Below are 16,058 nucleotides of genomic sequence, written 5' to 3'. Positions count from 1 at the left end.
CTGCAGCAACACCTCTATAATGCTATCGAACGAGCGTCTGAGCAAAAGCCTTGATTGCAGTCAAGGGTATTGAATCGTATCGTATCGTATGTAATAAAATCGAGTGGCGAGCGAACCAAGGGCTAGAGTATGGGCGGGAGATTGGTTCGCGGCAGGGTCGACGATGTCGTGTTTGTCGGTCGTTATAATCGTTCGAAGGACATTTGATGGAGGGACGAACGAGACTCGACAGGGACGGAATCGTGAATCGACGATGTAAAAGGAGTCGTGAAAACACGATAAGTTGAGTCGAAAAGACGTCGACGTCTCAGTTCAGTTTCTATCTCGAGAGGGATCGAGATGGAAGACTGGGTTTGGATCGAAGACGAGAGTAGACCAAAGCCGGGTGCCAAATTGACCGGGGTGCGGTTGGTTGCTGGGCGGATGACGGAGGACTGAATCGCACGAGGCAGAAATACGCACAGTCCAGTACCAAAGACGGAACAGGACAGGATAAGATGGAAAGTAAAAAAGGGAAGACAGAGAGAGATAAGGTTACTCTGAGTACTGTAGGACTATACGAGCACACCGAGACAAGAAGAAGAACCAGAATTGAATTTCCCCTCTTTTTTGTTTGATCTTCCTTTAATACGCCTTCTTTTTTTTCTTTCTTCTCTTTTCTTTGAATCGAAGTTCCTTGGGTGTCGAGTGCGTAGTAGTTGAGTGATTGATTGGAAAAGCGAATGGAGAGATAGTTTGTCTAATTGGACATGTAGAAAACGATGGCTAACCGTAACCGTAACTGTAACCGTAATTTCTTTCCTTGGGGAGAGTTGTCGGGACGGGATGGAGTGGGAAAGGGAAGATGTGAATGCGGGAGCAGAAGCCTTTTGAATGGATTCACTCAAGCCCAGTCAAGGCAAAGCCCGTCCCGGTTGGAGGTTTTTTCTTCCCAGGCGATCCCACCAAGGTTGTTAGGGGTGATTTGGGACCTGTACTGGGGCCCTGGGGGTCGCTGGGGAGCACCGACTTACAGTGGAGTTTAGTGGACGAGAATTGCACGCCCACTGATGGACCTGACGGGTAAGGTAAGTGAACTTTGGGTCGGTGCCAAGGTAGGCGTGTGAAGTAAGACAGAGAGGTAGGCAGGGGCGTGTCGTCTAAGTCCAGTTCCTAGGCAGTCTAGCAGTCTCCACATTTGCGGGTGCCCTCTTTTTTGGAGGTACCTCACTTTCAGGGCCTCACGCTCTACATCCCCGACCCGTCAAGGCACAAGGCACAGACACTGACACAGCGAGATCCAGCTTTTAGCTCAACTAACCTCGTGCGAGTGAAGCAATGGCCCTGGTCTGGAAAGGACAAAGGTGAAGCAAATCACAGCTCACGCCAGCCCCCTTCTCTCCACTTGCCAGGCCCTGCATCGCTTGTTTGAATGGACGTCGCCCCGGAGCATGGCGGGCGGTTGCTCAGCGGAGGTGGGCCATCCTTGCAAGCTGTCCTGGAAGGGTTTCCATGTCTGGCGCTTAATAGGTTCTGTATTGTATTGTGCTATGCTACCTATGTTGTGCTGTCTTGTGCTGTGCTGTGCCTTGGTTTAAGCTATGCTATTTGTGAAGAAGTCTGTGCCTTGGATTGAATGATATGCAGTTCGGATTGGGATGTTTTGCATCAAACTTGGTCTTGGTTCCTTTCCTTCTCCATACTTTGTTAGAACTACTAACTAACTACTATTCAAGTTTGTTTACTTTCTTCCATTGTTGGAAATGATCCAATTGTATCCAGGGATCTTGATCAATGATATCCATTCCCGGCTTCCAGAGGTCAAGTCAGCATGGACGCGCACTGACATGAACATTTAAACGTCAGCCCAGCTTTCAAACTTAAGATATGCCTTATACAATATACCGTTCGCATAAAGAACACAACGGCAGACAAAAGTCTAAATTCTACACAGCAATCACAAGAATACGCATTTGTCAGTGCTAGTCAACATGTCATGATAATTATAGAATGCCATCTTTGGGTGAGTCTTTGTCTCTGCCTTTGTCTTGAACTCGTATCCCAAATACACCCAAATCTTGGCTATTCATCCAACATTTCATCGTCTTTGTGCAGCATCTCGATTTAGCACAGACAGATATCATCATCAAACCTGATCTCATTGCGTGAATGATCGACCGTTTATTTTCGACGCCTATTCCTCTTAGGGTAATTCTTCCCCCTTGTTCTGCTTCTGCGTCTGCTTCTGGTTCAGGTTCAGCCTTGACACAATCCGCCAACATCCAATGGATAACTAGAATAACTATTGTACATATCTCTTCTCTTACACAAATTACTTAATGCGTCTTTCTTCCTTCTATGTACCGACCAACCAGGTTACATCATAGCTATGAATTATTAAGAAGCGGTGAGGGCATTCAACATATAATTTACTGTACCGAACACTAGGTCTGAGGTGCGCTGCGAAGCGATGCGTCTTCCCGTCCCGCGACGCATATTAAATCCCAACGGCTCCATCATGAACATGACGATCAATCCATGACCTGGCAAGCGTCGACCCAGTAACCTCGAGCTGGAAGACGACGTCGGAAATGAGATATCACGAGAATAGAACATGCGATGGATGCTCTAGAAGACGATCCCAAAGCATGGATACCGTGGCCAAGCGCAAGGCAAGCGTTGAATAACAATAACAAACAAGCTTCACAGCTCATTCAATTCACCCTGCAGTCAAAGACAATCATTCTCGAAATAACAACCAGCTAATAATCCACATTAAAGCCACTAAAAAGGGTTCACCAACCATGAGGCGGAGTCTGTTGCTTTCTTTTGCGCTGAAGGGTTAATCTGCAATTTGTTTGTATTGAAGATATACGGTTACGGGTAAGCATTGATGATTGCCATACTGCACTGTACTCTTCCCGGACATGCCAGACCAATGATTATTTTGGTCTCTTTTGACATCTCTCTTAATCCGGAGTCCGAGATCAAGCCTCCCGATCACAAAGTGAAGTCTCGAGCGCAATTCATCGAGTCTGCCATGTTTGGGCTGTGGCTTGACTCATTCAAAAATTCGCCGTCGCTCCGGGATTGGATAAGTGACCTGTCTGTCAAAATGTTTAAACAATAATAAGTCAAGTCACGTCAATTGCCTGTCAGCCAGCTCTTCGTTCTTAGACAAGACGCGGACGGTCTCTCCGCTGCGGCCATATACTACTAAGAAGGGCGCCCGTAGTGGCGTTACCCAGCACTAATAACCAGGATACGGCCATGAACAAAGAAGTCGCCAACGCCTCTGTCTAAGACGCTCGATGCTTGTTGGTCGCCGAGGTTCGGAACTGCGGGATGTCTCTGTGAGGTGGTTGAGACAGAAAGCAAATAGACTTGACTAGAGTCTTGGTTAAAAAGGTCGCAGACAAACAGACCAGATCTACTAAGTTGAGTCAACGCCAAATGATTAGAGCGTGATTATCGGATACGGCTTCATCTTTCCGATATCTATAGCGCTCTATATCTCCCTGCATCTCTAAATCTCCCTCCCTTTATATAAATCCATAATAGTTTCCATAATTCGTTACCAAACATCTATCTTGATCTTGTTTGTCATCAAATAGTCTCCTCTTTTTGAGACAGAGACAGAAAAAAAATAGGTAAAAAGGCTCCAACTGTCCCCATTTAGTTTGCTCCAGTTCAAATGTCAAAGCATCGCCTCCCTTTTTTGGTGCCGGGTCTTTGTTCCACCCTGGGAATAGCATGTTTACGAAAAGAATTGGTTCCTCGGGGTACAGGCAGGCATTTCCCATGAACCTCAACTGTCAACCGTGCTTCTGGGGACAATGCATGGCAATGGAGCTCAAGAACTGTACAGTATACTGTAAAGTGATCTGATTGCTGATCTGAACCATAGTCTAGGGAAGAATGACGTTGACCCAGCTGGGATCTGGTCCAAGTTGTCACTGTCACTGTCACTGTAACCGCCGACAGCCAAAACCGGTTCTTTGTTGTTTGGGAAAACTGCCTCATCTGTAACAGTTCCTCGAGACCCCGGTCGAATTGAACATTGACCTGACTAGCCTTGTCCGCTTGCCTCGCCGTTTCAATACTTGGTCTAAGCTTATGCCAATTCTTTATTCTTCAGGAACAGACACACATTGATAGTGCAGTAGGTGATGTACAGAGTACTGCGTATAAGTCAAGCCTCGGCGACTCTCGGGTGGGTTTGACCCCCAGTCGTCGTCAGTTCAATGGCTTATAGGCCCTGTTCCTGGTCTGGCTTCGGGGTTCCTCACAACTCTGAAGCCACCGTCGGCTGAAAGCTCACGAGAATGACGCCTCTTCAAGGTCGAGACCCCCGGTCGCTGAAGAGCATGTCCCTGCAAAAAGAAGTTCGACAGCTAAATCGGAAGTCTTTGTCACTGAATCCAGGACAATGGTTAGAGCTCGTGCACGCTCACAGCTTCAATTCGAGCGTCGCCTAATAAACAAAGATGGTTCCCCTCTGAAAGGAAAAATTCAGGGTCCTTTTCTGGTCGTGAGACAGTCGCACTTTTGCACTAGGGCCCTGGTTCAGAAACACAGCGGTCCCACAATCGAGGTCAGCACGACGAATGACGATTGCGAATTGGCGATTCATAAGACTCAAACTCAATAGAGCAGGTCTGGACTCATTTGACTCGATGAAGGACTGACATCCGCATTCTTGGAAAGAGTTGATGAGTTGCAGTGATTGAGTCGTCAACCACTTAGCGAATATAGGGCAGTTGCTAATATTGGCAGGTACTGTAACGCAATGACATAGTTATGGTTCCTGTCCTGACCTGATGCAATGCAAGGCATTGTTCGGTTTGTGCAAGGTTACGGTTACGCTGGGATTTTCAATTTACGCAGCGTTGTTGGGTCAGAAGCAAGATCCAACCCATGTCTAGTCCGATGCTAGTGTCCATATTGGAGCAGCTGGCGACAAGCGACAAGAAACTCGAGTGGACAATAACCGAGGAGGGGCGTGCGTAGAGAACCGAAGAGTTCATGCTGCTTTGCACTTGAAGCTTAGCTGTAGGTAATCGTTTTGATGGATATCGCGGTTCGCTTCACAAACCTACATGACAGACTGTAGATGTAGTCGAACCACATACATGGTCTTTTGCATATTCAGGTACCCGTACGCACTCAACAATATTCGGATAGATCATCAATTCAATGGCTTGCAGCTCGCGTTTATTAGGCGAGAAGATCAATAAGCTCAAATGCGGTTCGTAGATCATCCAGCCATCCATCCATCAACATATATTGAGTGTGGCAAACTCTTTGAGCCTGTTCCCAGAACCAAAATATATCCGGCCGCTGTAGAAATGGAAAAGCAGCTTCTAGGCTTTCCATGACTGGTATTAGTCTCTACTTCTCAATGGTCATTTCCACGTGCACATACAGCACAACAGAGAGAGGAATGCAAGGCACTTGATAGTGAAACCTTCTGTATCGGTATTAACTGGAAACTCTGGTACGGTAAGAGGATCACAAGAGAGAGTGGTGGCCAAGGGACCGGACCCTTGAATTCCTGCGGGAGGCGTTTCGTTCCCGGGGTCAGGTTTTGAATAGATGCATGTCGGTCGGTCGATCGACAGCATTCTCTAACAATAGCTCTAGTCCTGGGGTAACAGGCAATGTTACCTACCAAGATAAGGAAGCGATGAATAACTCCAGATACGTCCATCAATCACTAAACGGGACGGGTATTCGCGCGGGGTGTCCGAACGCCAAGGTCACCACTCACCAATTCCTCTTACATTCAAAGACCTGGGAGTCGTCCAATGACAAGCTGGAAGCTCTATATGACGAACTGAGCTTGTTAACCTGTTTGCTGATACTCCGCATATCATCCTTGTCCCACAGCCAGCCTTGTCTACGCATGAGAGAGTGTGTCTGTAACTACGGATGAGTGTATCATGACTGATCCATTTTTGTGAACAATAACAACTCGACTCTGACTCTGACTCTGTCCCTCGGCATTGAAAACTCCGAGCGCTATGGCTTTTTGACTGTGGCCCTCAGCGGGACGATCGTTTGTGTATCCTTTGTTTCTTGGGGACGCCGCACACCAAAGGACGAGTCTGCCAGCCAAGCTGACGCTTTGTTGTTTTTGCGATATACTCTACCCCTCTTCTTTGGCATGTTGATCTACTAATAGATAATTGACTTTGGCCCGATACGATCTTGTCCAAGCCACAGACTGATCAATTGACAGAAACAAAGAAAACCCACCAACCTCGAGGTTTTAGCTGTCAGTCTAGACTGACTCAATTGCCGGGAATCGCATGGCTTAGCCTGGTCCTTTTTCCCCTCCTCTCGAAACAAAAAAGCACTGATGCGATATCCATTATCGTTAGGTCAACTGGAGTTAGTCTGGCTGTGGGCGTCACTCTACAGTTCTCTCCAAGCACTGCCTCCGGTGCCAAGCTGATGCTATTATCGCTGATGCTGCAGCAACCTCTTTCAAGGTTTGCCAGGGTCATTCCCTGTCAATGGGGGTCAGATGGTGCATCTACGGAGTAGCCCTAGGCGGGGTGCAAGACGAGGAGGGGAAGAGGAAGAAGAAGAGGAAGAACTGGAGCTTTTTTATCGCAACTGCCGTGATTTTGAGAGCGAGGTTGTAGTGTGAGATATCAGCCTTATAAGTCTTGGGTTGGAGTAAAATGAAGAATCAATGTTGAACAGTTTTGTCTACTGCTATTATCATTTTGCTTACTATGATGCGATTATGATTTCAGCTGTGGTGTGGAAAAGAAACTCCAAAACCTTGGTTGGTAACAAAACATCAGCAACAAACTACCTACTGACGTTAGCTCCAACCGTCAACCGCGTTTTTTTCTCGAGTCTGACGCGATTTTTGGAAAGTCAATGTTTACTTTGAACCATTTTGGGTAATGAGCTGTGTTCCCAGTTTCAACTTCACTTGACTTTTTCCCCACCAGACCAGAGGAGTCAAGTCAGCGTCGCTCGGTTGCATCGCCTCGCTTCGCTTCGCATTGCATTGCATTGTTCGTACCTGGAAAGTGCAGCGGCTCCGTCCTTGTGACTATGATGCTCCAGCGACTCAGCTTGCAGAAAACCCTGGTCGCTTTTGTCGTATCAGCAAGCATCCATATCATCCTGATGGATCGGAAACAGAAACATCCAGCTCGTCAGCCCAGATTTTCTATGTACACGAATCGCCGAGTTTCAAAGGCCTGTTCAATTAACCATTATTGTCTTTTTTCTTCTTTCGCTATAAAGCTGTGAAAGTATATAATTGATGTGAAACCAAGAGTTGTCGTCAGTCTCTCCGTCTGCTAGTTAGTCCATTGAACTAACCAACCTGAAATACCCGTACGTTTCCGTAACGGTTACGAATGTGTCTCCATCACCTCATCCAGGTGGAGATGATATGTAAATCGTTATTATTTCTGCCTCACTTCCTTGGATTGAGAGTCTTAGCTTCACGGGCGGGCGAAACGGATACAATGCCTAATGGTCCCCGAGAAGCAACAGTCCAAGAGTTCGTCTCCTTCTCCAGAAGCTTTGGTCCCAATGTCCCGCATTTTGAAGTTTTTACTCTTAGTTAGCACCTAGAGGCTCTCTACTAAAGAGTCAGCTCAGACTCCAGAGTCAATGGCGTGTTGCTAGCGATATTTCGATGACGAGAGGCTGCGCTACACCACGCTATCTGTTCGTTCAGCTATCCTCAACCGCCTTAGTGGGAGTACCGTACGTACCGAGAAGTGGCAGGTTTTCTTTTAATAATCCGGGCAATTCAAGATCGCCAATCTCGATTTCGCTGTCTCAACTCACTCTCAATCCAGATGTTCAAGGTCGGGGATTTTCCCCTGTTCTTGGTGGCGTCAATAAGGAGGAAAGTACCTTTGGACATAATCAGCAATGACAACAGTAATAGCTGAAAACCCGGTTGAATCTCTTGACGGTTGGTTGATTAAGTTTACAGGCTACGGACTAGTTACAGAGCATTGAGAAACATCCATTGACAGCGGGATTTAAATAAAATTGACCTGCAGACCAGACAGCCTCGTAACCACCTGAAAAACTCCCTGTATTTGATCTTCTTTCACTGGGACTTCCTGGCCAGAAAGGACACGGCCCCAAGAGTCTCAAGTAGGCCGTATCGTCGATCCACGACCTTAAATCCCGATCTCCTCTTCTGGCACCGTCTGAGATTCGACGTCATTCTTGGCCGAGGCCGTCTTGTTCTCTGATTAAAACATCGTCATCGCACAAGGGTTCTTTGGTATACGAGTGCATGTTTTATATTCTAACCTGGCAGGTCACCACATTTACGGTAGACACGGTCAGGTAGTAGGTCGGTACGTTTGTTACTGAACGGGTGCCGCCCGCGCACGTACTGCCGCTGGAATAAAGCCTGTATTTGTAGGTTATTGCATTCCTTGCAGAAGCTCGTGTCATCTAAAAGTGGTCAAGTTGTGCGTCACAAACTTTCAACATTGAAAAGCTTTTTGCCTGACTAGCTAGACGCGACTGCAAAGCAGGCTACGAGTAGGACTCCTCTTATCTATGACCGACTCAGCTGTTTACTCTGCTACTACAAAGAGTCAAGTGTTGACCATCTCCCCAGAGACGAATTGCAACTACTGCATGCATTGCAGTGCATTGCATAGCATAGAAAGGCGAGAGGTTCCACGCCAAAGAGTGAGCTGCAGCTAACCTACGCTAAGCTTAGCTACCTACCTGCAGTGCAGCGCAGCGCATGGTATCTAAAACTAATTTATCAGAGGGAGCCAATCGCTGGCCTGGATTGAGGTTCTTTGGTTTCCTGGCTCGTCAGCTAATGCGGGATGGACCACGAGTTGAGCTCCACCACGTCACCCCTCCATCCCTTTAGCCAGGGCCTGAAAACTCCCTGAAGCCTGTCTGTACAGTACGGGCTGCCCGCCTGCACTCAGCGCGAAACGTCTTCTGACTGTCGAATGAGGGGTAAACTTCCATGACTTGGGACCTTGACAGAGTATACATGGTGTGTGATGTGATTGATATAACCATGTGCAGGAATCTTGTTTGAGAATTGACCAGGGCTGAACCGAGAGAAACAGCTTTAGCCCACTTGAACCCGTAAGAGCTTACCCTGTTCTGTTCTGCTGCGGCGTGCGCTCCCAATTCGTGGGGTAATAAATTGGCACCCGCCTCCCAAAGTAAACAAATCCGTCACGTCCTCGCGTCTATCCGTTTCTTGTACAATGGGTCCCGAGCGCGACATCACGTGAAGTATTCTCGCGACAAATTGGTGGGTCTGGATAATGGCATTAACGACATCTCGAATTGATATATCAGTGCATCAATATCAAATTTTGATATGAGAATCCATTCGCTATCAAATATACTTTGGTTCAATATATTCAAGCTTACTTCAAGCAAAGTCAATGATGTCCTAGAATGCAACAACCAGCTTGGTTCAGCTGGTGGGTTTATTCTGGAAGACTTCTATGAACTAAGCAACTTAATGAATGTAACAATACATGTAACAATGAACGTACATCAAGCACCAAGCATAACATTCATTCTATATTTCATCAGCTTGGACATTGCTTCTTTTATTTTTATACAGAACCCACAGTCGAAATGCATGCATGGCCGTTGAACATGTCGTTCGCCCGTTATACCATATCACGTGCCCTCCTTCTCCTTACTTTAACTCTTGTCTTCAACTCCCTACCTACTCTTATTAGCTGGCCCACACTGCCGGGATTGCGGAGGGTCTAGAGAGGATCTAATGAACCAAGTACGGATGGTATATATCAAATCTACGATCCATCGCCAGGCAGTTTTTTCTCTTTACTACCGGGAAGTGTCAGATGAATTAGAAAAAAGTAGCTTATTTAATCTTTCTAGACGCCCTCCTCCTCCCTTGATTGGTGTCAGTTGGCGACTCTTGTTTGCTATCGTTTCTTTTTTTTCTTAAACAGTTCAAGCCATCTCCTATCTCTCATCTTTTCACTTCTCTTCCGGCTTTACCGACTCCATCTTCCTTTGGCCTGTCCTTGTCGCTTCTGAACCCAGGCTCTCCCCAGTTCCATCCTAGAGGCAAACTGTTGCTCTGGAGATCTACGCTTGAGCAACTAACCGTAGTACGGCACGGTACGCGCTTCGACCAGTCTTGGTTTTTTTTTTCTCTACTATCACCTCTACGCGTGCCAACATACTCATTTCCCGGGACTGGGTTGTTGGTTACGCTGACTCCCAAGTGAGGCTGTAGAGCCTCTTTGACTTTCTGGCTTACACTCAGACTCAGACTTAGACACAGCAGCATTATATTACATGTCTTGCTATGACGCTCTACCGCATACCATCACTTTCAAGTATCCGATCATTCATTCAGGATTTATCCTAGACGTCACTGATATTTAACGGTGTCATTACTTTGTCTACTCATTTATATTCTTAATTGAAATACGTAGCTTGATTGATATCTTAAACAGCCAGCATTCCATTTCGGCATGGTTTTCTGAAGGCGTCTTGAACTAATCATAGCACAATCTTATATATGCGCTTCTCAAGGACAAACTGACCCTGGTACAAGTTGCACATGTCATATAACACTGCTCTTGGCACATGCACATACGTCTAAACCATCTACATAAATCGTTTTCACTAGCTTCCTCCTGAGGTCTGTGTTTCCCTTCCCTCCCTTGTGAGGCTTGAACACAAACATGGTCCCTTATGTCGTACCAACGGATGAACAGGTCGAATGGTGCGTAGCACTGGACTTGTAGGTCGCTTTTACCCATCAGCACGGCCATTGCGGAAAGGCGGAAATGAAAGACCACAGTCCAAGCTCCCAGGACTGGATTTGGACTGAGACTTCAAGCCTCAGTTAAGGGAGCCTGCTGGCAAGGCCTGAATCCTATGGCGTCAACTACAATTACCTATACCGACTCTTGAGAAGTCGATCATCCGTATGCCCCATGACTGTAACCGTGACCGGAATACGCCAGCCGAGTCACGAGTTTTTGCTTCTGCGACCAAAAAAAGAGCTTGGATCTTTTTTCCCCTTTAGTTTCGTCTCGTGAGCGTGTTCCAGATCTAGGGTAACTTGGTTTGGGGTAATAAGAAGAAGGATATTTCAGGGTCCAATCGAATCCAAACGTTAGCTTCGTCGCGGATAACGACAAGTGCAAAGAATTTTACAGACGATGTGGGCATCGCAATATGTCTAGTGGGCTTGATCGTCAGCTATTCGACGCAACTATTCGCAACACAGCATAGGCTGTATCCAGTGCGTTGTTGTAGTGAGTAAGAGCTGCTGTGCTACCAGCGCAGAGACCGCGTGGATCTTGGTGTGTTACACTCCTATCTAGGACCCTTGGATGTCTTTGATAGCCTCATGCTGTGCAAGCAAAGCACAAGTACAAGTTGAACAGTAATGAGTGATCTACAGGCTCCTGTTTCCCCAACAACGTTAATTATACAGTGTACAGCCATCGCATAGGGGTCAAAGTGCGGATAGGCATTTCAATGTTTGCTTCGCCTTGTCATCGGTAGTCATGATCAAATTTAGCTTATTTGACCCAGGGTCTCACAGCTTCCCTAAACGTCCCAGCTGCCTTTTTGTAATAAGCGAAACCCTAGCCCGATAAAAGCAAACTCTTGTTCGAAACAACGTCTCGAATCGAACAGGGTTGGATACGCAATGATGGGGATTGGACGGGATCTGACCATCTTACCTCGCGCAATTACAATCACTGTAGTAACTCGCCTCAACTCAGCAACCTGTCATCGAAACTTGCAGGGCCTGGGTTCAGCGGATGTAACATCCATACAAAGTACGTACAACGCTTCAGCCCTCAGCGTTCATGCGTCAACTCCCATGCTAGTTTCGTTAACCACAGCCTGGTATGGCATGGCTGGGTAGTCGAGGCGGCGGCGTCGCGTTGGTGGCTTCCATTCCTTTTTTCGCTTCCTTGAGGGTATATCTACTCCATGGCCAGGGCTCCGCAGTCAAAGGACCGATCTTTCGGAAATTATATGTCAAAACTTTTTACCGGGAAAACGTTAAAGCATAGCGGTTGCCTGTGAGATTTATACTTGCAACTGTAAGCCCAGCTTATTAGTGACATTTTGCGACTCACGTACAGCGTCAAAACTCAGGGACCACCACGCACATGCCCAAAACCAAACTCCGCAATAGGAGCCCTCATCCTGGTACGGGGTAATAGTATGTAATAGTGACAGAGCCAAGAGCGGCGATACAAGGCGTGGCTTGAATAAAACTAAATCTGACATTTGGTAATTATCACCGGGTGCGATTCCTCTTCTACGACAAGGCAAGACCCTCATAAGGGGTTGGTTGATTGAGTGATGATACAAGTGCACTGTTCATTACTTTTCTTTTGCAACTTGGGTTGTAATTAAGGGGAAGAGAGATGACTGCCAATAATGTATTTGACATACTCCTGAACATGACCAAACTCCTATTGTCAAACAATTGTCAAGTATCACATTGAAGCAGTCATGTCTGGCCTGATTGTTGCATCATCCATTGCTTCTTGTGTGGATGATTTTCACATTCCAATATGAAAATTTTCAACCCATTACCGTGGATACTTCTTAGATGTTGCGCGTTAATATTATACGATTAAGCTAGATTGAAACACTAATATCAAAGTAAAAGATCTCACTTGACTTGTTAATTATGTGTCGTCCCGGTTACGTTCGTGAGATCCTTTGAATCGTGATACAGCTTGGCATAGGGTAGTCTGAGTTCTGTTGCAATTCGGGAGCCGTTCAATGATCAAGAGCAAAACATCACTGGAAGCTTCCAGTATTATATAAACAATTGGCATTAAAACGGAACTGGTAGTACTTTTAAGATATATTCGTTACTTATAAAGAGTATCATTGATGTCTGTGTCGCGGATCGTCAAGGAGCTTCCAAGTTGGATGTGATGTCATATGGGTCCCTTGGTGAGCTCATAGGAGAGCTTTTTAAACACACAAAAGTCAAGAACATACCTATGAGGCACAATTAGTGTTATAATTGATTTGCAATGATTGATCTCTACTCTGCGAGGAATTATTCTTCTCTTGAATCCTAAAGATTGACATCTACCTACGTCAGTTGGTGGGGTTCAGCAACTTTTTAGCGGTCAAAGCTGGCAGAATCTTACAATCCCAGTAATTTTTCTGCAAGAGGTAGGCATCGCGAAAAAGATCGATGAACCAAGCAAATTTGCGCCTCAATCATTCACAACTCCCACACACACAAAAAATGGGTAGCAAACGAAAGCGCGTAGCCAAGGAAGGCGCCAACAGCCTGCAGAACCCCCAGAAGCGCACAAAGAACGAAACCGATCCGTCAACGAATGGCGCCAGCAAGAAGACCAAGACCAAGACCAAGACCAAGACCGAAAGCTCGACCAAGACTAAGCCGACCCTCGTCAAGGCCCTCTTCGTGGAGTCACCAATTGGTGAAGACCGTAAGAGAGAGGCTGAGCTCTATGAGCTGCTAGGTAGCGAAGACCCCGACGATCGTATCGAGGCGGCCGATTGTATTGTTGCCAGCTTGTTCGGCACAGACGGAGAGGGCGTTTCTAGTGCCATTCTGCGACGACATCTGGATCGCCGTCTGTTCCGCGGACTCGCAAGTGGTCGTAATGCCTCCCGACTTGGATTCAGCTTGGTCCTGACAGAGATCCTCGGTCAATTGTACGGAGAGAAGGCGCTCGCCGAATCAAAATATGAGGACCTAGACTTCGACACCGTCCTCGAGATCTTGAACGAGAAGATCTCGGTCATTGGAAACATTCCTGGACAAGAGGAACGAGACCACTTCTTCGGACAGGTTTTCGGTCTCATGGCTTTCGCTCAAGCCGGAATTCTCTTCCGCGACATCTCGAGATGGAATACAGTTCTGGATCTTCTTCTGAAGCTTGCGGCCAAGAAGGTCTGGCTTCGCTCACAGTGTGGCTGGGTCATCGTTCAAGCCATCGATCAGATGAGCAAGAAGCAGGCCGAGGCCACTCTGGAGAAAATTGCAGAAGCGAACCTGGCCAAGACCCCCGAAGGTGTGGCTGTCTGGCTCGTTGCTCTTACCCGATTCCCCGACCTCAAGGTGAAGCCTTGGCATGACCCTCTTTCCAAGAAGTCCTTTGGCGATCTTGCTGCAGTTCTTCGAGAAAGCTTCCAGGACTTTTCCAAGGACCAGCCTGAGCGTGGACAAAAGAACAAGCAGGCGAGCTGGACCGCTCAGCTACACTATGTCTGGGATATTCTTCTGGCCCACTACCTCAAGGAGGGAGAGTCCAAGGCCGAAGAGTTCCAACAGTTCTGGGCTCGTGTAGTGGATGGTAAGTTTAAACGTCATTCTTTGTATACACCAGCAGCTGACATGTGCAAGACTCCTTATTTGCCAAAAGCGCCACCGAGGGCCAGAAGTTCAAGGGATTCATGGTGTTCCAAAAGATGTTGGAAGGACTTGTCAGCCTCCCTAGCCATCTTGAGGGTCTCTTCAGCAAGAACCTTACTCTTTGCCTCATGAACCAATCTGCCAAGGAGGATCGATACCTGCACCGAGCAGCAATCAAGGCTCTCAAGGCGATCGAGGCAACAATTTCAGCTCACCCCTCGACACTTGTACCTATTCTGGACAGCCTGCTCGGCCAGAACGGCGCCTACAACTTCGACCAGCGAACCAATACCAAGACCATCGATCATCTCATACAGAACGTATCCGAAGAGACTGGCAAAAAGGTCATCAAGATTATCCAAAAGCCCATCAGTACCATCGACCAGCAAGAGACAGCGCAAGCTACCTCTACCCTCCGAGTTTACATCGACTATCTATCCAAAACTCTTAACGCCTCGGCTTCACCTGCATCTGGAAAGATTCAACAGAAGGTCTTCTCAGCTGCCCTACAAGAACTTTCCCAGCTTGCATACTCTCAACCCAAGCACATCCCAGTAGATGCTCTGACAGAGGGTGTTCGCGAGCTCTGCCGCACTCGCCTCGAGTCTTCATTTGCCAAGGTTAGCCGAAGGACAGAGGACTACGGCACACTATGCACTGCCGTTTCCGCTATCGATCCTGACTCGGTGGCAATGTCCGAGGAGATTAGCGAGGCCGTCCGAAACGCGCTGTCAAGAATGCAGAAGCTGCTTAAGCGCAAGGCAACAGACGATAACGAGAAGAGTCTTTTCCAGGCCCTGGCAATGCTTCACGCAGTGTCTGTCTTCCAACTATATAATGAAGATCCCGATGCCATGGAGGTTCTCAACGATCTTGCGCAATACTCAGATCGTCTCAAGAAGGGCAAGTCTGCTGAGAGTGAGGCTGGTACATCAGAGTTTCTTGTTGAGATTCTGCTATCATTTGTTGCACGGCCCTCGTCTCTTATGCGCCAAGTTTCCCAGCAAGTGTTCGATGCCTTCACACCACAAATATCAGCTGGCGGCCTGGAGCTCCTGACTGCACCTCTCTCATCTAATGAGAGCACCAAGGGTCAAAAGGAGCTGTTTAACACTGGGGAGGATGAGATGGAAGTTGACGAGGACGAGGAGGACGAAGAGGGAACAGACGCAGATGAAGAGGATAACTCAGATATTGAGATTGACTCTGATGTGGAGTTTATTGATATCAACGAGGCCAATGATGAAAGTGGGGACGAAGATGAGGACGAGGATGAAGATGAAGATGATGATAAGAACGACGGTGAGTTTGACAAGCCTGAAGAGTTGGACGACGCCCTTGAGAAGATCCTCAAGAGCCACCGACTAGACAAGGACGTCGAGGCCGAGTCTTCGGAAGACGAGGGTGATATGTCCGACTCTGAAATGTTCGCCATCGACGAGCAGCTTGCCGCAGCCATCAAGCCTCGCATCCAGGACCGAACAAACGACTCCAAGAAGCAGAAGAAGGAGGCCAAACAGTCTGTTGTCAACTTTAAGCACCGCATCCTCGATCTCCTCGACATCTACGTTCGCAACGAGCCTCTCAGCCCTCTAGCCTTCCCCCTCCTACCGCCCCTTCTTAGTCTGATGCGCACCACCAGCACGAAACCTCTTGCTTCCCGCGCATGCGATAT

The 16,058-nt window shown here is 47.4% G+C and overlaps 2 protein-coding genes across 2 annotated transcripts in view; one reads left to right on the top strand and one right to left on the bottom strand.

Moving 5' to 3' along the window:
• Positions 1-9,964: 9,964 nt before the first annotated feature.
• Positions 9,965-10,288, bottom strand: FGSG_11783 (uncharacterized protein; the record flags this gene model as incomplete). Its single annotated transcript, XM_011317945.1, is given in 2 exon segments — positions 9,965-10,249; positions 10,259-10,288. Coding segments are annotated over 2 exon segments (315 nt in total).
• A 2,958-nt stretch (positions 10,289-13,246) lies between these two features.
• Positions 13,247-16,058, top strand: part of FGSG_11782 (uncharacterized protein) — a gene marked incomplete at both ends in the record, with an annotated part of 3,161 nt that continues 349 nt past the window's right edge. The window contains 2 exons of the mRNA XM_011317944.1: positions 13,247-14,324; positions 14,375-15,951. Of these exons, the coding sequence (XP_011316246.1) occupies positions 13,247-14,324; positions 14,375-15,951 (2,655 nt within the window). The remainder of the gene's footprint in view (positions 14,325-14,374; positions 15,952-16,058) is intronic.

Source organism: Fusarium graminearum, chromosome 1 (genome assembly GCF_000240135.3).
Source record: "Fusarium graminearum PH-1 chromosome 1, whole genome shotgun sequence".
Classification (NCBI taxonomy): domain Eukaryota; kingdom Fungi; phylum Ascomycota; class Sordariomycetes; order Hypocreales; family Nectriaceae; genus Fusarium; species Fusarium graminearum.
Note: the sequence above shows the minus strand (reverse complement) of the source record. Positions and strands in the feature narration are given on the sequence as shown.